Below are 21,237 nucleotides of genomic sequence, written 5' to 3'. Positions count from 1 at the left end.
CTAATTGGAGTGGGGGCTGTGGAAGTTCTGACTCACAGGCAGGGTACTTGGTGGACTACATTGAAACTGGGGACTGCAGGCTTCCAAATGCTGCACTCTCCCTGCGCAAGCTGTTAAGGTGGTGGGCAGATGAGCAAATTGTCAAGAAGCCAGGCAGGCTTCCTACAAAAGTTTGTTGGACATGGATTTCAATTTTGATGATTTGGCAAATGTCTAGTCACAAATCTTGATACAAATAAAGCATAACAGCTAGCTCTGTCAACTCTACCCCCGCTACAGGTGAGGTCAGGGCCAGTTCTGGTCCTTTCATGATGCTGCCCATCTTACCAAGCCATGGAAGTTTACGTACACACATGGTGACAGAGTAAAAACTTTAGTATTTTCATTGAGGCCCAAACTTAAAACATACAATCAGTAGGACAACTCTGAATAGCTCCATCCTTAACATGCATCTGAAGTGTTTTTTTTTAACCCACAAAAGCTTATGCCAAATAAACGTTAAATCTTTAAGGTGCCACTGCACCTCTCATTGTTTCTGTACTTAACAGTACACGCAACAGCTTATGGTTCCACAACATAACCGATATGAAGTTTTGTATATGATTAGGACAAGAGTAGACAGTAAGGAATTTTATTTTAAATCTCTAAATTCAAATACTTTAGTATAGTGTGAGAAAATCCCCTGGAACAATTTACTAAGGGTCACATTGGATGCTCCAGTTCAAAAGGAATTATTTTGGGGAAATTCTAAGGCTTGTATTATGCAAGTGGCCAGATTAGGTGGTCACTGTGGTCCCTTCTGCCCTTGGAATCTATGAAAAGGTTCTGCAAAGTTACTGATCTGTAGACTAGATCTAGAAATTCAGTTCATAGCCCATCCACTAGTTACAATTTATTCCAGCAGAGCTGTTATACTATAGGCCCCAGGCATTTCTTTAAACTACATGGATCAAAAACTAGACATCCTGGACTGTGTGTTATGTTAATTCCTGGAGGTTTTTGCCTGATTATACAAAAGCATTTACTGGCAGCTGAAATCTTGTATCATCACCTAACACGTGTGTGTGAAAAGCTTGGGAAATTTAATCGTCAGCCTGAAAATTGTCAGGGTTAGGCTTAATGCAGTTGTATTTTATGGCTTAGAAAGGATCTTCTGCCAAACTTCTCCCTGTGGAAACTGGTATTTCCTTGCAGACTCTTCTTTCATTTCAGTGGAATATCCAGCATCCTACATTATAAATAGTAAAAAATAAATTCAGTGATACTAGCTCTAGTCCCCTCTTCATTCAAATAACTCAACTGCTGTCATGCAATTGGAGAATAATTATTGTAATCTCTGTGCTGCTGGGGATCATGCCAGGCTAATTTGTAATACAAAAGGTATCAGCTGTAACTAATGTTAATCTCCTAAACGCCTGATGCAAATGTTGAATGGAAAACTAGAGTTCTAAAGAGTCTGGGCTGAACAGAATTGTAGTTAGACAATCTTTAGTTTTGGAATACGAGTTTCAGTGAAAAACAGAATATTTTAAAGCCTCTCCAGTGGATTATCCTCCCTCACGCCCTCTTCTCCAGCTGAACAGAGAAGTATTAATACTTTTTTACCTAAGTTGGTTAGCCAGCAATGCAGATACATTAAACATCCGTAACTAGAGAATTGCTTTGGGTTGAGTTTTAAGCCAGGGTCACACTCCACTGAAGTGTGTGTGCTGGCATGTACACCTTGCGTTTAACAGTTCGGAACCGCCAAACCTATGCAATAGTTTAGTCTAATAGCACATCTCCAACTTTTTCATTCTGCAGATGACTTTGTTAAGAGAGCCTTTCAAATGCAATCTTAGCTTTAAACTGCTTGTAATTAAGATGCTTTCTTTACTAGGACAGTTGACTGTCTCACGGCATACCTGAGGTGGTACATAGGAAGCTTTCTTGATTATGGCAGGATATTTGAAGTGTTCATGCAAATGATCTACGTACTCACACATCCTGCAAGAAAGAGGAGGGATGTTTTTCAGTTTTACCTAATCTTGTACTTATTCATGGCTATTATCCCTGACAAGGAAACAAGGTTTGGGTAAAAGTTGGACTCATATTTGTATCCAAATTATCAGCAAACTAGGAGGCTTCCTTTTAGAAGCAGAAACTACTGCTACATAGTGCTTCATATTGAAACTGGAATCTTCTTGGCATTTTAGCCTAGTGAGGATGAGTGGTCTCAATAAAATAAGCCAGAACAAGAATACAGGGCAGAAGCTGGGCCCTTTGGGCAGTATGTAGGGTTAGGAGACCCACATTCAAACTTCATTCTTCAATACAGACAGAGCTTAGTAAAATTATACAGAAGAGCTGTGTTTACTGATTGTGGATTTTCCAAAGTACCACAAAAGCTTGATTCTTATGTTAGCCAACATGGATACAGAATGTGGGCATCTAACATAGGTATTTAAAGGGTATAAACAAGACTATTTTCTGCAGCAAGCGAAGTCACTAATGAGGGCAGCTGAAGGGCTGGGTCTGCTCCTTCTTAGTTTATGAATTACCAAGAACACTGCTGAGGCTGTAGACTAGCAAAATTTACTAAACACGGTCTAAGGCAATTTTAAATATATTGCTTCAGAGGGGGAAGATCAAAACAAGAGGAATGGGTTATGATACAACTGATTTTAAATGTGAGCAAAAGGTAAAGCTACAATATTTGACGTCAATATTTGCAAGACAACTAGTACAAAGAACAGGAATATACAGCTAACAGGAGAGATTCAGGAAATTTGTGTTTGCAATGTGAAAAAATTGTTCACTGCCCGCAAAGAAGGCTAATACGATTCAAAGCTGATATTAAACAAGACAAGGGAAGTTGTTAGATCCTTTTGGGAAGCTACACCTAGAACACTATTCAGCTTAGAGCAGGGAGCTAATCCTTTGGTCATGCATGTGTTGGCCTGCCACTGTAGTTGGAGGCGGGGGTGTAGGAGTGAGAGAGATGCCAAAATATAGTTCCAAGAGTATCAAGCAGTCTTTGTCAAAAATATTCCTGGCTGTTTGCCAGGCAATTGCTAGAGTGAAGTTCACATACTTCTGACTGGTTTAAAATTCTCTGGGAGAGCCACAGGGAGGTGAGTTGGGGTGTGGTGTTTTTGTTTACTGGTTGTTATTGCATGTCAACAGCCCTTTGGAAAAATAAGCCATGACCACTATTGAATGTTACAACAGCATTTTACATTACTAACCTGTTTTCAAGGCTTCCAGATACTGAAATATAGTCAAATATTATCAAGTGCTGTACTAACTCACAGAGCCCAACGCCCCCAGCGTGAGGACAAACAGGAACTGAAATGAAAACAGAACAATCCCTGTTTAAACCAATCTGAAGAGTAAGGGCAAATGACTAGATTATTCAGAAAGCTTGTGTCCCAGCTCAGCTGGTGTTTAACTGCAGCTCCAATACCATCCCCCCCCTCCATCAGCCCTAGGGAAACTCAGCTCCCAATAATAAGGGACCAAAGGCATTTTGAATTAGTACTAAAGCAGACAGAAAACAAATGACTGAACCACCCACAAGCACATGCTTGTGAGTTAGCAACAGGACAGCTGAAGAAGCTGCATGGCAAACTGGCTTAGGACAAAAGAGGTATTAGTACTGACACACTTCCAAGAGCCTTACTTTGAAACCTTTTGGCCATCAGCAACACAGACAAGTTTTCATTCACACTTCCCAGCCTGCAGCTGTCAATCTGGAGATAGCTCAGGGCCTTAGCCTGTAGGAGCTGCTTAAATATCACTCTGTTGTGACACTGCAGCAGGGAGGGAAGGGGGAAGAAAAAAATTGTTAAGCCAGATTCTAAGGAATTGGCAGGATATTGCAAGAACTGTTGGCAATGCAAGTCAAAACAATTGCACAATGTTCCCATTAGGTATCCCATTAAAACCAAGTTCTTTTTGTTACACCACTTAGCTGGAACAATGCACAGAAGTGCAGAGGATTGCAAAGCATTTTACAAACATTAAAGAATCACAGTACAGTTGTAAGGTAGAGGCATAGTAGAATTACATCCATTTTACAGCTCTCTGAACTGAGGCACACAGGAATGTCACTATTTGCCTAAGTTCACACAGCAATTCAGTGGCAGAGCTGGGATCACAACTGAGTCCTAATTCCATGTTTTTTGTTTTAATTGCTAAGCAAAACTCCTGCTCTTAATTGCATGTTACCCCTTATAGGAATGACGGCTACTGCAGCACTCAGATGGCAGTAGTGAACACGCAGTGGTTCTGTTGGCTGTGGAAGACCATTTCTTCTCATGGACTCCTGCAGACCAGTCCAATGAGATGATTAGGGTCCTAACAAATTCACAGCTGTGAGAAACATGTCACAGATTGTGAAATCTGGTCTTTTGTTTCCTTTTACCCTACTACACAGATTTCATGAGGAAACCAGCATTTCTCAAACTGAGGGGCTTGACCAAAAAAGGTGTCTCAGGGGCGAGGGATGCTGCAAGGTTATTGTGGGGGCAGGAGGGTGTCACAATATTGCCACCTTTACTTCTACACTGCTCTGAAGGCAGCACCCTGCCATGCCACACTTATTTATGCGCTGCTGCCTTCAGAGCTAGGGTCAGGACCCCTAAAGTTACACCAGCATGAAATTTCAGATTTAAATAGCTGAAATCATGAAATTTACTATTTTTTAAATCCTATGACTGTGAAATTGACCAAAATGGACTGTGAATTTGGTAGGGCCTTAAAGATGGATGGTCTAGTAGTTAAGACACTTGACTAACACTCAGGATTCCATTTCTACCTCTGCCACAAACTTCTTGCACAGATGTTGGCCAAGTCACTTGATCTTTGTGCTTCACCTTCCCATCTGTAAAATGGGGATAATAGTACTCCCCTACCTAACAGGGGAAGTACGATAAATACATTCATGTTTATGTAATGCTCAGATATTACGCTATGGAAAAACCTCTACATACAATACATAAAGCCTATTACTCAGGAATTGGCCTTTAGTCTGCCAGGCAGGCCTGTCTTAATAGTTAATTCAAACCTATTCTCCTTAACAGATGTCATTATTCACACCAAAAATTAAATGTTCAATCTACTGGCAAACAGCTGGAGGTCAGCATCACAGTGAAATATGGCGAAAGCAGGGCTTTGCATGAGAAACTGGCAATAGAGTAAAACTATGCTAATACAGTATTTCTCTCCAGCTGCCAGTGAGCAATGAGAATTTGCAAAATTATGTTGCTCTGCTCTGTGGATTTAGTAGAAGGGTTTGGCAGGAAGAGGTATGTCATTCATGAGCACAACAAAAAACAATTCAATAGTTAATTCACTTTGATTAAGAAGCTGGTTTTCTTAAAGGGACCAGTCATTTTATTGATAGCTAACAATTCGTACCTCACATCCAGAGAGGAGCTCAGGAAATGGGGTCTTTGGACTGCTAAGATACTTTTACATACTACTGATGTCTAGGGTGACCAGACATCCCATTTTTAAAGGGACAGTCCCATATTTAAGCCCTCCTGAAGGTGTCCCAACTTTCTTAAAAACAGGCAAATTGTCCCATATTTTGTGTCCCCCTCCCATCAGTACTGGTGGGTCCTGCTGATGGCTGCATCCCTGCTCGCCAGCCACCCACCCACAAGCAGTGAGTGGGGGGCGGTCCAGTGGCCAACAATGCGGGTGGGTGTGCAAGGCTGGTGGCAGGGCAAAGATGCAGCACGGAGGGCTGGCTGCTCCCCCTGCTGGTCCATCAGCGCAGCTCCCACCTCGTGCTGGCTCTCAGCCAGCAAGGCCCCCCACCCTATTTCTGGCCAGCACTGGCTGCACGCTGCGAGCTGTAGTGGCTGGGGAGTGCAGGCAGGTGGCAGCCGGTTACGTGTCATCTCTGCTGCCCACCCATCAGCCTTTTATGTGCTCCCACTCTCACTGTTCTCTCTCTGCTTTGCCCCTTCACACCCCACCACCCTAGCCTCACTGCTCCTCCATATCCCTCCCAAACAGGCCGCATCCCACTACCAGCGCTGTGTGGAGAACAAGCCCCTGGTCAGAGTGCTCAGCTCACCAACAGCCTGGCTGGCAGGCTCCTTCCTTCCCCCACTGCCTCTGGCTGGGCCAGCACTCGGGGAAGTCCAAGAACCTCTGGCCTGGGGTGCTGCCCAGGAGGAGCCAAGCTCTGCATGCGCCAAAGCCTCGCACAGCGCTGGCACAGGGAAGCCTCTTTACCCCTCAGCTAATCTCCGGAGTGGCGGGAGGTGGGAAAGGAGGAGGAGGAGAGCAATTTCCAGCCTGTTTGCGCCCTGACACTGCAGGCTCCACAGCAGCCCCTCGGGCAGGGGCTTAGCACCCTTTTCACCCCTGCCCCACCAGCCTCCTGCCCTAGGTCCAGCCCCTAGGCACCCTCCCCTGCTGATCCACCTCTCTGGTGGGGCTCGCTGAAGCCCCTGCAGTCAGGTTCCCTGGACCCTCGTTCACAATGCATCCTTACGGCTTAACCCCTTCCTGTGCCCTGGCTGCAGCGTGGGCAGGAGGTGGCTGGGTTATGTCGGTGGCCAGCAGCAGCCTGGAGGTGTTAGCTGCCTTTTAACACTGTGCAGGCAGGAAGGGACAAGCTGCTTCCAGCCACGGGGGAGTGTGTGTGTTGTGGGGAGGAATGAACTCTGCAAAGACACAGGCCAAGTCATCCCTTCCCCATCCCACCCATGGCTGAAAGCAGCTCCCGTCCTTTCCCTCCTGGTAGAAATCTGGGGAGGGAGACATGTGACGCTGTGTGTCCCTCCCCCCGCCCAACGTTGCTTCAAGAAGACGCAGCGCCAGGTATGAGGAGAGGCGGATCTGTCCTAGGGGCCCAGCCAGGAACGAAGGGCGGAGAGCGTCAGGCAGTGAGTGTCGGGTTGGCTGGTCAACCCCACTGTGAGAGAGGTGGTCAGGTGTGTGTGTCACCCCTCCCTGTGTGAATCGAACAGCCTTAAAGATAAGAAGGTAAATAAAAAGAATCCAGCTACGTATTATTTCTTTTTAACAGGGGCTCAGTCAACTTCATGTTAATTTGAATGTTTGTACTGCACAGTTCTGATTGAATGTCGTTGAACTCGCTTGAATACAAGTAATTTTACCAGGTGTCCCACAGGGAAATACGGTCATCTGCCACCTCTCAGGTAAGCCCTCTTAATGCAAGGCTATAGAGTCATTCTAACTCCTTCTCTGGCCCAATGAAGACTCAGTTGCTTAATTAAAGCAGAGGAACTTCAACAACAGACACTGAGGGAGCGCCTCCATCAGGATGTTTCATAGGCCAATGGTTAGGGCACTTAACTGAGAAGTGGTAGATCCCGGTTCAAACTTTCATAACAGATTCATCACAACAAAATCTTCCCAGATTGTCCAAACAGATGTGGGTGGGGAAAAGAATACCTATCAAAAGTATTAGTTGGTCTTAAATTATGTGAAATAAATCCTAGGCTGTTTTCAGTCATGTTATTTAATTCCCAAGTGAGAAATCAGAGTGAACTTTGGCACAAATTCTCACAAGTCCCAGACGCTACATTAAATAAATGACTGAATGAAAAAACAATTAGACACCCACTTACTTGTTCTCCTGTTGCCACACCAATTCCTAATGGTGCCAAGGCCTACAAAAATAAATAACAAACAAACAAAACTAAACAAAAAGGACTTGTTTCTACTCTGTAATTCCCAAATACAGCTTTTCACCAGAATGAGGGGACAGGGAGTAGAACAGCTAACGAAGTGCAATGCTCGTTACTTGCTGTGCATTTGGAAAAGAATCAAGTGTAGTGTCATTTTTTGTTAGTGCATTTTATGCGGCTTTTTTGCTACCCCAATAATATGTTAAGACTTATGTAAGAGGGTGTGTGCTGCCATAAGGGGATAAACATCTGGGGCTCTAGCATCACTATTAGCTATATCACATTATGAGCACATATCCTGGGCTAGTATTACTCTAACTTTACTGAAACACCAATCCACACAGATTAAAAGAAAGACACATACAGGTTTCAGGGCAAATCCCGATTGCTTTACTTGTGCAAGAATGATAGTTTCATGACCTTTTATATAATCTTTGGCCCATGCTTTTCGTTTAAGTGCAATGGAATACAAATACAGGATGTGCCCAGGATCTTGCAGCAAATATATCTAATGACTTTTGACAGCTATTTCAGCCTGAACTTTGAACACTCCAAACAGCAGTGTCAATAAATGAACCGCTACTGCTCTCTGGTGTGTAGTCACTAAGCCATTACTGAAATGAAAAACAAACACTTCCAACCTTAGAAATGGCTGCATGTCCAAGAATATCATCAGGAGAAGTTGGCTCCTCAATCCATAATGGTTTAAATTCAGCTAATTTAGTGACCCACTCTATTGCTTCCTTCACTTCCCATCGTTGGTTAGCATCCAGCATCTGAGAGAAGTTACAAAGAAAATTCACGTACATGACTCTACTGAATTTTTATGAATATGAAATTGCTAAAAAAATACCCATAATGTTGCTATAAATTAATGAAAAAAGGAAATTCAGACAGTGTAGGTCACTGCTGTTTTCTGATCTTTAGCACATCATATGACATTATATAGCACATGTTCTACAATTCCTAGACTCAATAAAAGGTAAGGATAAACTAATAGCCTAAAAGATGAACTCCAGGTGGAAATCCCAAATTATGCTTTGCTGGAAATGCTGCTTTGAGACAACACATTAAATCAAAGGCCCTGGTGTGCTGTCATCGTTAAAAGACCCCAGAAAACTTCTTACAAAAGTGAAGCCCACAGATTTGGTCTCAAACCCTTATTCCAACTGAGATAGTTGTATTCTGCTTTTCTGAATTTCCTGAGCAGGTTTCAAAATATCATGAATATGATAATGTCTGAACTTCTGTGTAGTGTTCTTACACACCATTAAAGAGGTGCCACACAGAATTCCAGAAGTGACTGTTTCAGTAGCAGGCAAAACAATTCCTATATAGCAACTGAGTTAAGCCCTCTGGAACTGGGATGGTTGAAATTTTTCAACAGAACTGGGTTGGGAGGCGGTGGAGAGGTGTCAGAAAATTGGGTTTTTGACTAAAATATGTTCACAAAAGATGTGCTTTCTCTTGGAAAGTTTTGACTGTGTTGAAAACTGAACATCTGAAAACCAAAAATTGTGATGTGGAAATGCTGCTACCGTGCCTAATAGGAGTTGTAGTTTGGGTGCCTCATGTCCTCACTTTCCTCTGTGGCAGCAGTTCTCAACCTTTTTCTTTCTGAGACTCCCCCAACATGCTATAAAAACTCCACAGCCCACCTGTGCCACAACAACTCTTTTTCTGCATAACCAGTAGATTAAAAGCCAGGGCTGGCATTATGGGGTAGCAAGCAGGGCAACTGCCCGGCCCCATGCCACAGTGGGCCCCACAAAGGTAAGCTGCTCAGGCTTCAGCTTCAGCCCCAGGCAGCAAGGCTCAGGTTTCAGCTTTCTGCACTGGGCCTCAGTGAGTCTAACACCAGTCCTGCTCTCTGGTTTATTTTGGCAGATGCCCCGAAACGTGCTCATGGTCCTGCCCACCTGCCCCGACGGGCCCCAGACCCCGGATTAAAAACCACTGCTCTATGGGCCAGGCTCTCCACCCAGACTAGAATACCCATGATGCACTATAGCCATGAAGCCCCCATAATACACTGCATCAGCTAAGCAAGATGAGAGACTGTGGTGAGTTATGAGAGGCAGAGTCTGGTCAACGATCCCAAACTCTAGAAGACTCTCAAATTACAACACCTGATATGCAGCACAGCAGTTTTTCTAAATCAAAATTATCACTTTAATCCAAATTTGGCTGAAATTTTTTGGTAATTTTTTTTTCAGTTTTGTACTGAAAATTCACAGTTTTCCAACCAGCTCTACTTTGCTGTAGTTCTTATTCAAGCAGCACTTCCACAGAGGCCAGTGGAAGTTCTGGCACAAGAAATACATGACTGATCTCTTAATTCATATGTATTTTGGTGATGCCATTTATTAACTCTACATATTACTCTTACATCCAGGAAAGACATCATTATTAAGGAGGGAAAAAATACCTTTCAAGAATGCCATGTAATCTCACCCTGTACCAATATCTACATGAATAGACAGCCATTTTATATTTAATATTACTTAAGTGTAGTCATTAAGAAAAATATTCACCAATGTCTTGTCAGGGCCAATCATTTCTCTTATAAGTCTGCATCTACGAATGTCATCCGGCAGATCAGCACCAACCTTTACTTTGAACCTAGACACAACATTTATAATGAAATGTAGGTCACTTCACCATGATTAACGTAGCAGTGATAACTTTCCTCTACGAGAAACTGTAAACTCAAATTTACAAAACACCAGAGTCAGTGTTTTATGGTCCGTATTTTCTTATCACATCTGTCCCTTTTCCAGCATACCTCATTGTAGCTTAACAAAAAGAAAGACAGCAAATACTTTTCCACGAATCAACAGGAAAGCAGTTCCTTTGTTAGCTAGCAGCTTGCCAGGAGGATAGCTCATTCTGCCATACATTTACTTAGATACCTACTGTAATGGTATGTAACAGAATAGCAGAAAGGGAAAATATTGAAAAAAAAAATATCAGAAGCAAAGACATCTCTTCTCAGACTGTAGAGACTGAAAAGACCTATAGGGTCATCCATCTAGTCTGTCTTTGTGCCAAATAAGGACTGATCTCGATAGTATATTTCTACTTGCTACTAATCATTAAACAGAAAAGTTCAGCATTTAAGATAATTGTTTACTATACCTTGTCCAGCCATCCTTCAATGCCTCCGTGCATAGCTGCAGAGACAATTACATCTATTATATCTCCAAGTAGCTGCACTACTCAGTATCTAGACTAGTATTTATTTACAGGCTGTCTAACCCAGGATGAACTTTCTAGCCACTTCTTTATTGACGTAAGTGTAGAGCAGACAGTAACTGAGAGCAGAGGTATGAATAACATCCAGCTGAAATGTAGGATCCAAACTCCTCAATCTATGTAAAGAAATACTTTCTGCATTTCTTTATTTTCATGTACTATGCATGACAGTCCTATGATCTAACAATGCTATTTCCAGATTCACAGAAAGCTGAACTTTTCCAAAAACTAAACCAGAGGATAAACATGTATTGTATTAACCAGACCTCAGATCCCAGAGCTGTGAAAAGCCTTCATGATATTTCATTTGAAGGAATATTTAGCTACAGCAAACTAAGGCCACTTTACTTCTGAAGGACAGTGTCCACACAGGGGTTTAATGCGCTTTAACTTCACATTTTTTGTTAATTCAACTTCACTTTCCTGAGCATCCCCATGCAGACAAAGCCCTCTGTCTGCACCAACATAGCTGCACAAGTGCAATCCTATAGTTATACACAATACATCAGTGTAAACTGGCTTGCAGTGGTCCATGTTTACCTCCAACAGCTACACCTAAAACCCCAACGTAGACAAGGCCTTAAAACCTTCCCATTGCAGCTAACACAAAAGCCAATGAACGACTAGGCCCACAGAACAGGGCCAGCTTTCCCCCCTTCCCCCTACCACACACACATGCAATGCGTAATTGTTTCACTTTGCATTTTAGCCCAAACTAAGCAACCCCTTGAGTGCTGAATCATCACCTGTTGGCATTCCCCACCGGATAGAAATGTTTAAAATCTTACTTCTGTAATCTAACATCAAAGAATCAAACCTGTTTTAACTGCTGGTCCGGGTAGCCCAGCCAGGCACAAGACGTGGTGTAAGCAGGATATCCATGCTTTAACATTTGCTCTTCTACAAAGCCAAAGAATGTCACCAATGAACATACGCTGTTTTCTCTTTAACAGATGATTAGATTGTATGGTAGTTTTAGATAAGCTGTTACTCATGGAAATGAAAGGAGTTTAAAAATCAATCTCATTTTAATCAGGGTAGATGAAATTTGCTGAGAAAAACCCGCCCTATCCTCACCTTCTTTCCAAAATGTGGGAGAGCTTCAGCTCAAAAAAATAAAAAAAAACCTTTAGGGTGAAATCAGCACCGTCACCATGCCATTGCGACTGACACAAACATTCACCAAGTGGTTCCAAAGCAAATGGCCACCAAGACAGCACAAGCCCTCTCTAAGTGTATACCTACCACCTCCCCAATGACTCATAAGGAGGAGACATCACACAGTGCATTCAACCTCACCCAAGAGCCTCAATTGTTACATTCCACTTCCCAGTGACTAGGACACTCTGGGATGCAGAGTGCCACATCAATCATGCGGTGTGTTCAGTCCTTTATTCTCCTACAAGAGAATGAAAGCAAACTTGGTTTAAAAACATACCTCTTTCCTTCTTCCCAAGTAGGCCATTTTGGAGTATTTCTGCATGGGGACAGGGGAGAAAGAGAGGAGAGATTATTGCATTAACCAAAGTTCAATTCCTCCACATCTCCAGATCCTACCACCACACACTGCTGTTTTCATAAAACAAGAGTCTGATCCATTTACCTACAAAGTGTAATGCCCTACTGCTCGAGTAGTCCCACTGAAATCAAAAACAGGTCAAGGAGTAAGGAGATCTGTTTCAACAGAAGGATGACTTACCATGAGCTTCTTCTTCTGTTAGTGCATCAGTAATATACCTGAAATCTATGCAGGATAACAACTGCTTTGGGTCCTGTTAACAAAATATTTAATGTAAAACAAACAGCAAAGAACAATAAAATTACATGATTACAAAAAGGCAATACTAAGGTAACATATACATCTGCCGTATGAGCCATCTATCAGCCTTTTCCCTGTCACAGACAGTACTGTGAGTGAATTCACTGACTCTAAAATCAAACTGATTAACTGACTTTGGCAAACTAAGGTTCTAATCCAACAAATATTGAGGCATGTGCTTAACTTTAAGCATGTGAGTAATCCCATTTAACTCAATGGTGCCACTCACACACAATGTTAAGCATGTACAAAAATATTTGCAAGATCAGGGTGTAATTGATTAATAAACATTTTAAAAAAATTACTAATCCATTTGGAATGCTCCGAGTGTGACAGCACTTTAAAAAAAAATAATGTACTGGTATCGGTATAGATGGGCTCCAGTTGCCATATACAGTATTGTAGCTGGCCAGGGCAGAGTCTGTAACAGTGCTCCCACTAACAGGGCCAATTTGCAAAGCTGCGTGGGGCCAGAAACAGACACTTTGGAAGGAGAAGAGCCCTCCAGAACAAAATGTCACATCCACAGCCTGCAGAACCCTCTGGTTTCTAGAGCCTTGGAATGAGCTACATGGCCATAGAGGTAATTTTAGTCTAGATACTGCCTGAAATTTTTACTCTTCTAATGCATCAAAAACATCAGTGTGGAACAGTGGTAACATTAGCCCACACAGAAGAAGATTTTCTTACCATGTCGACTAGTAACTTCCAGAGAGGCTAAAAAACAAAATGATTAAATGATATGAAATGGATGGAGATCATATAAAAGCAGCATACAGGTGCTATTTGTATCTTGAAGTGACAAAAATAAGTGTGGAAAACATTTACATTTGATGCCAAATGCATCTGGCTGATGTGGTTCCCAAATCAAGACAGGAGATTCAAGATGTCAAGCTCCAGACTGAATTACTTTAACAGGATTATCTCTCTCAGCTCTGCCTCATTATCGCCAGGATCCTGATCCTGGACCCACAAATAGCTGGTGTTAACTCATTTTTATTATGTTAAATTAGTCAGACTGAAATGCTGACGTAACACTATGTCACTGGAAATGTTGTTTATGCTGAAGAAATTGATCCTTTCTACTTTTAAGATTTCCGTGACATTACTTTTCTTATGCCCCTTATGTTGGGGCTGTGTCACACTCCTGGATGCTGAGAAGTTCAAAGGTGCCCATTACTGTTTCTTTCCTAGAAGAAGGTATCAGAATAACTTTACAAGACAATTGTTTGCAGTGTTGTCCTAGCTGTCTTGGCCCCAGGATATTAGAGACACAAGGCGAGTGAAGTTATATCTTTTACTGGACCAACTTAAGACAATAGCAATGATTTACTAGTACACTACTATTATTATTTACTACTTCTATTGTGGTGGCATCTAAAAGCCCTAGTCACAGCCCAAGACCCCATTGTGCTAGGTGCTGTACAAACACAACAAAGCAACATTCTCCACCCTAGTTATTTATTTTACAGCGTCTAAGACCGTGCTATGTGCCTCAGACAGAAATCTATGATCCTTGCTTCAAACAGCTTACAAGATCATATTAGACATGGAAGTGGTTACAAGGAATTCATACCTTTATGAACAGTCCGCAAAGGAAGAAGAAAAAAAAGAGGAAATCAGGAAAAAATTAGTTGTTAAGCAGATCTGGTCAAAAGTTTTTGTAAAGATGTCATCACTGGTCAAAATTCAAACAAAAAATGTTGCTGAAGTTTCCCCCCCACGACTAGTTCTACTGGTAAGTGGTATATAAGTGTCAGCTATTAAAGCCTCAGTCCTACAAAACAAATAGCCCCACTGAACTCGGTGTGCATCCATGAACTTAGGACCAGGGCCTAAATCTGCAAAAACCATATTCATAGATTCATAGACTCGAGGACTAGAAGGGACCTCGAGAGGTCATCGAGTCCAGTCCCCTGCCCTCATGGCAGGACCAAATACTGTCTAGACCATCCCTGACAGACATTTATCTAACCTACTCTTAAATATCTCCAGAGATGGAGATTCCACAACCTCCCTAGGCAATTTATTCCAGTGTTTAACTACCCTGACAGTTAGGATAGTTATCAGGAGTAGGACACTCTAATTTAACAAATACAGGGACATTTTTTGTCCATGTGCTCTAAGTACATCACCTTTCCCTCCTGCTTAGCCCACAAATCCCACACGGCATTCAGAATAGCAGCGGTAGCCAAATGCACAGCACCTTTCTCTGGACCAATCTGTTGAAAAAAATCATACAGTTACCTAAAATGGCTTAGCATTCTTTCGTGTCTTCATTTCTAGTTAATGACCATTAGCAAATTTACACATCTGGAAAACACAACAAAGGAAAAACCACTGGAATTAAAAAGATAAACCCCTGTTCATTAGAAACAGAGAAAAATCTGAAGTTGGTGCGTATTAAGTGCATTGTGAGATTACTACAATGGTTATACTGATCTCTAGTTCCTCTTAATACTAGCTGAGTTTTCAATTTCCAAGAATACTAGACACTGAATAGAAATAATATTTTGTGAACACTTGCAAGCCAAAAAAAGGGGGAAAAAAAACAGGTAAAGACACAGCTTTTGGGCTCTAAACACAGGGAAACAAAGAATCTGGACCCTAGGCCCCACTTCAGCTATTGGATCTATGCGGGTGGATTCTTGCATTTGTCTAAAGCTGCCTTGAAAACAACAGGGCTCTGGATGGGTTCTCTGTGCAGATCCTATTGCAATGTTAGGGCCCTGGTTGCGAAACAGAAATTTTCTCTCCCCCCCATAACTGCACAGAGATTCTTATCTAAAAATATTTTACCTGTATGTGTCCTTACAGTGTGTTCATAACACAAATTCACGTTTGTTGCCATCCACTTCACAACACCACTCCATAAGATACCCCTTACCCATCGGAGCTGTCCGTCACTGGTGAGCTGCCTGTAGAATCCTCTAAAATCACTGACAATTTCTTCAAGGTCTTTGTTAACCACGTGAATGGAGAGAGCATTAACTGCACAAACAACTGCGAAACATACCAGAATTTAGTGCTTTAATACCACACAGTGACTAGAACAAAATAAAAAAAACACTAGTTTTATTGTTCGACCCATGTTTTAGAATTTCACCTTCCCTTCATAGGTGCTGGAGCTAGGGGTGCTCCCACACCCCCTGGCTTGAAGTGATTTTCATCATATACAGAGTTTACAGTTTGGTTCAATGGATCTCAGCATCCCACTATGCTCATTGTTCCAGCCCCACTGCTTTTCTGAGAGGGGCTTGGTTTAGCAGATTGAATAGGTAACTGGGAGCCAGGAACACTTGACATCAACATTGGCTCTGACAAGGGTTCAGTTTGTGTGGCCTCAGATAAGCCACATAACCTCTCTGCATCTCATGTTTCCCTATTTGGGAAAGATAATACCTACCACCAAGAGAGGTTGTAAGGCTCAATTAGTTAATAACTGAAAGGTGTCTGAAGATGAAAAGTAACTTGCATGCCACCTTTCACCCCAGAGAAAAACATCTTGCTGCCAATGTAATTCTCAGGCACACACCACAGTAGTGGTCAGAGGGGGCAGTGTTATGCTGTCGTGAGCACTAGTAAATACAGAAGTTTCCCTAAAATGCTAGGAGAAGACTGTTTCTTTGAATTTGATAGACCTCGCCCACAGGACCTGTTACATCTCAGGCAGTATATATGGTACTTACAGCCATGTTAAATTTCTCATTTCCTCACAAGGGATTTTGTTTCTGGCTATAATATAATAGTTGTGATCCAGTTGTTTTAACTCCCCTAAAATCTACCACTAGTGATTTCAACACAAGCTCCGGCAGAGGCTTTTGTTAGAGCAAAATACTAGCAAATCAAGAAAGTATCTTATACACCATTGTTATCTAGCAGGCTGGATAGGATGGAGGCAATCACAGAAAGGAGCGGACATGTCAGAAATTTTAGCATCGTTCAACCATCATTTTCTGACACAGAAGAAATAAAAGAGAAAGAGCAGCAAACTGCGCAGGAGACCTTGGGCCCAATCCTGTTAGGTATGCCTATTTAAGGCATTAGCTTGAGATTTGGGATGGGTAGGTTCAAGTCCCTGCTCCATCACAGGCTTTGGTGACCTTAGGCAAGTCTTTGATGATCTTTCTGTGCCTCAGTTGTCCTTCTGTAAAATGTGGAAATATTTCCCTTTCTCAGAGGGGTATTGTGAGGATAAAGACTGGGAGGTGCCCAAATAGGGGCCAGATAGGTAGTACCAAACACCCTCAACTCTCATGAACTTCAGGGAGAGTGGAGGCTTGGCAGTGCTCAGCACTTTGCCACACCAGGTCGAAAGTATGCACAAAGGACCATATCTTTATTGAAGGTCTTATTGAAGGCGATGGCAAGACTCTCGATCCAGGAACAGATCCCTTTATCATGGAAAGTGGGATTATGTACAGTACACTGGAATATTTAGAGATTATTTTGCCATTATACGGACCAAAAAACCCTGCTGTTTTTGATGGAGAAGACTATAAATTGTGGATACTACAGAGTGGTGTCTTTATGCATTCAATGATACTTTTTTCCTTTTAAAGAGTAAATGGAAATTTTTTGTAAATGTTTTATAAATATGGCTATAAAAAGGGAAAGACAACATAATCTGATGTATGGTATCACATCCATGAGGATGATTCTTGAGAGTTTGTAACATATTTAGTATTGTTACTATACTTGAGGGGCAAGGTTTTCATGGATTATGATTTTGTGACTGTCATATGGTGATATGACAATGCTGTTAGCTGGAAGGTTTCCAGGCAATAAAGAACTTATGAAGAGTTGCTTAGAGACCTACTTAGCAATTTTCTAAGAAAGAGTGGTGTGCAATGGCTACATTACTACTTCATATAGGCACAAATCTTAACAATTGTTTAGAATGACCCTGGAAAGATACAGGTTTGGTCCTGGATTGTAAACTTCCTCTGCCAAATCATCAGGCAGTACGTAATGATTAACACATTAGAGGATTTGCGTGCACAATGCTTCTAAACTGATGCTAGCTTCTGACCAGATAGGGGATACGTGCAGTGCAGATGCGCTCCTGGGCCCTATCTGTGTAAGAGTCTGAGTCTTCAGTTAGCTATGGACATGTGTAACTAGATGTATCTTGAACGTACAGAAGAGCAGGAGGTGATTTTGCAAAGATAAATGCGTAAATAAATACACACAGATCAAGCCCTAAATATCCATTTAAACCTATCCTCCTTTCCCTTTTCTTGCCAATACTAATGACACCTATGTTTTCTTTCTCCAAATATTTTCTCCCTAGGGTCATAATAATAATATAAACTGATAGGCAGAAGACTGAGCTACACAGTTCAGATCATTTCATGTAGAGCAGTGGTTTTCAACCTTTTTTCATTTGCAGACCCTAAAAAATTTCAAATGGAGGTGCAGACCCTTTTGGCAGTCTTAGTCTGCAGATCCCCAGGGATCATGGACCACAGGTTGAAAAGCACTGACCTACAGCAAGCCCACAGCCTTCTTTACCCTTTCACAATTTCATTCCACCCTTATAAAGAGAGCGTTATGGCTGCAAAGAAACATTCTCCATGAGCAAGGGAAGGCAAAGCTAATATTAGAGTGAAGCAAGTATCACTGTGCGAGAAACCCAGTCATTTTGTGTTTGCTAGACCTCATCACCTCAAGGATGTCTAGAATGTGATCTCAGCTGTGCCTTGCTGCAATACGTCTTCTATATAAAAGAGAAACTGCTTAGGCCTGAAACCTGGTGAACACTTAAGAGGACACGGATTTTCATACTGTGCTCATTGCACTGAGTGAAAATGCTATTGATTTCTGAGAATATGGACTTGTTCTTGAAACATGTGGAGCACTCTGGCCCCGATCCAGCCAACCACTTAAGCACATGCTTAACTTTAAGTGAGTGGTTCCCTCAACTTCAATTGGCCTACTCAGGTGCTTATGTGCATTGCTGGAGTGGAACCAGAGTGTTCAGCACCTTGCAAGATGAAGCCCTTATGTCATTTATCAGGACACAGACATGTCTCTAAGGGTCACCAATCAAACATTTAAGGCAATGGAGAGGGTCTCGGAGACTACTATTTAAACTTAAAATTACTAGGATGGATGAAGAGCCTAAGGCCCTGCCTATAACAGGGACATTTTCTAAAACTTTCTCACTGTTCGCAGTGGTGGCAGTGTAGACAGGCTCCCAGCACTTCAGACATCAGGTCAATGAGACCTGCTCCTGGAGGGATTACATGACAGTGATAAAAGGCTGACAGCCCATCTACACTACAGTAGGGTAGCGTAAAAAGTTTGTCTCGCTCACCAACAGGAGTTGGTCCAATATTACCTCACCCACTCATATCCTTGGCCCAATGCGGCTACAACGATGCTGCAGACATTTAAGCGCAAGAGGCATTTAGTTGTCACTCTTCTTATTGAGGATTAAAAATAACTTAATTGTACTGACTATATTAAATAGGGCATACAAAGATTTCTTGACCTTTCACAGTTAATTAGTGCAATAACTTCTCAACTCCAGTAATCTGGAGGTTCATATCTGCAAATGTCCATGGACATTTATATACAGCAGAGACACCCCAAATCCAGCCATTATTATTTTGACAATTTATGCAATACACAAAAAAGCGTGCAGGTGTTTTACAGATTAAAAAAAGAGCCACGCTCCATGCCTTTACCATCTATGGCCCTGATTCTGCAAAAAGAGCTGAATAGGTGGATAAATGGGTCAGGGGGCTAAGTCAAAGGCGCTGTATGGGTGCAGGGATTTGTTCACACTGTTCTCTGCAGAATCAGGGTCTAATTTTCAGAAAAAAATGTAAATAATTGATACTACTCCAGTAAGCCTACATGGCTAATGAGGGACTTAGCAGCATGAGAGGTTATTTGAACTTGCACAACTACTGAGGAGGGAAAGGGGTAGAGAGAAAACATATCCCCCCCCCTCAACTTTTTACTGTTCTGTGAATGTTCTCACTGATGCCCTCTCACTGTTCACATCTTCCTCCAGCTCCTCAAAATGGTGGTTGTTACACCAATGACCAGAAAGAGCTGTAATCCATGGTAAAAAATTGCATGGCAATGGCAATTTCAAATCAGTCAGTCCTGTTTTTTGTTTCTGTATGGGGGAAGTTGGAGGTGGGGGAAGGAGGGGAAGGAAGAAACCAAGCAAGGGCTGTTAAAAGTTTAAAGCATTTATGAGACATCAGCAAGTTTAGAATTAAGCAACCTGCAAGTCTGACAACTGCAGCCAGGATTACAACTTTTTTGCAACAAACTCTTTTAGGGGAGGTTATAAAGGGATTTGGCAGAAGAGGTACTCCAATAAGTGATGTATTGGAACAAAAATCAAGAAGAGGGCTTAATAGCCTCTACAACCCTATAAACTGCCCCAAGACCTATGGCTTTTTTAAATTCAGTGATGGTAAAATGGTCCTGCATTTCATTTAAAAAATGGAGAAACTGCATTAGCCACTGAAACCAATGGTTTTAGTGTGACTTGAGGCTCATTTGTGTTTAGGGACAGGATAACAACTTACCAACTTCTGTGCCTTTACCCAAAGTAAATGTTAATCCGTAACCTTTGAGTCCATCACGGGCATCAGTTTCTATTACAACATAGGCAGCAGAATAGTCAGGGTCCGGGTGCTAAATCAAAGACCAAAAACACCACCCAATAGCAGAGAACGAAACTTACAAAGGAGGATTGACAGGGATTCACCCACCACAGGTCACATACCTCTTAGAGCAACAAAAAGGGCAGCAATTGAGGTAATTTAAGATTTGTGGCAAAATAAACATAAAAGTCTAGATCTGTGGGACTAAGGTAAATCACCTCTCACTGAACGGTGCGAATCATTACAGGGAGTAGCTGACAGACTGCATCACTAGCTTTTGATCTGAGTGAACCGAAAAGATTTACACTCAAGGCTCAGAGGGTGGGCGCCTCCGCTTAGCTGTGCAGGTGCCAGTTACAGCCGCTGGCTCTAGCCCCAAGTCCCCGTGCCCTGTTTAATGCAGTATCCCCTGCGGGCCGGCGCTGCGGCAGATCGGCTCGTTGAGTCCCGCGGACCTGCTGGTGCTGTGGAGGGGCCTGGGGCTACTGCAGCGCCGGGGAGCGAGTCCCAGCTCTGCCGCCGCTGGCTCGGCCCCAGGGAGCCGGGAGCAGCGCTTACCATAGCATCGGAGCCATGGTGCCCCAGCGAGGTGGGGAAGCGGACGTCGCTCGCCGCCAGCCCGGTGATCCTGCCCCGCACCATGGCGCCAGCCTCCGGCCCGACCCAGCCCAGCCTCCGCCGCGACCCCGTCAGCCGCGTGAGGAAGTAACTCGCCAGCGACAGCTCGTTCCGCCCCGGAGGCCACTCTCAACGCTGATTGGTGCGCGGCACCTCGGACAACGGAGGTGCGATTGGCAGCTCGGGGCGTTCTAGAACTTGGAGACCGGAAGTTCCGCAGCGCTGGGGAATCTAGGGACTGGGTGAAGCGTTTGGGGCGAGC

General features: G+C 42.8%; 1 protein-coding gene across 7 annotated transcripts; it reads right to left on the bottom strand.

Moving 5' to 3' along the window:
- Nucleotides 1-154: 154 nt before the first annotated feature.
- On the bottom strand, nucleotides 155-21,031 carry ENOSF1 (enolase superfamily member 1). Of its 7 annotated transcripts, none has more exons than XM_032792363.2 (16): nucleotides 20,916-21,031; nucleotides 20,280-20,388; nucleotides 15,614-15,729; nucleotides 14,862-14,948; nucleotides 13,417-13,443; nucleotides 12,607-12,679; nucleotides 12,346-12,384; nucleotides 11,725-11,807; nucleotides 10,791-10,825; nucleotides 10,187-10,274; nucleotides 8,294-8,428; nucleotides 7,593-7,634; nucleotides 3,662-3,791; nucleotides 3,228-3,327; nucleotides 1,905-1,986; nucleotides 155-1,228 (listed from the first exon to the last, which is right to left on the bottom strand). In XM_032792363.2, exons 1-16 carry the CDS (start codon nucleotides 20,997-20,999, stop codon nucleotides 1,133-1,135), a joined length of 1,326 nt encoding a protein of 441 aa, XP_032648254.1. In that variant the 5' UTR covers nucleotides 21,000-21,031; the 3' UTR covers nucleotides 155-1,132. The 7 variants fall into 7 exon arrangements, 4 of the variants coding, with proteins under 4 accessions (XP_032648254.1, XP_032648258.1, XP_032648259.1 ...); XM_032792367.2 differs by having other exon boundaries at nucleotides 20,280-20,348; XM_032792368.2 differs by lacking the exon at nucleotides 20,280-20,388.
- Nucleotides 21,032-21,237: the final 206 nt, after the last annotated feature.

This window comes from Chelonoidis abingdonii, chromosome 2 (assembly GCF_003597395.2).
Source record: "Chelonoidis abingdonii isolate Lonesome George chromosome 2, CheloAbing_2.0, whole genome shotgun sequence".
NCBI lineage: Eukaryota > Metazoa > Chordata > Testudines > Testudinidae > Chelonoidis > Chelonoidis abingdonii.
This window is presented reverse-complemented; position numbering and strand designations above follow the sequence as displayed.

Bases quoted from the DNA above. Each gene is read 5' to 3' on its own strand.
- ENOSF1 (XM_032792363.2), bottom strand. From the start codon at position 20,999: ATGGTGCGGGGCAGGATCACCGGGCTGGCGGCGAGCGACGTCCGCTTC. The intron at 7,635-8,293 runs GTTGGAAGTGTT...TTATTTTTGTAG, and splicing joins GACATGCAGCCATTTCTAAG to GCCTTGGCACCATTAGGAAT. The intron at 1,987-3,227 runs GTTAGTAATGTA...TCTTTCTTGCAG, and splicing joins TCTGGAAGCCTTGAAAACAG to GATGTGTGAGTACGTAGATC.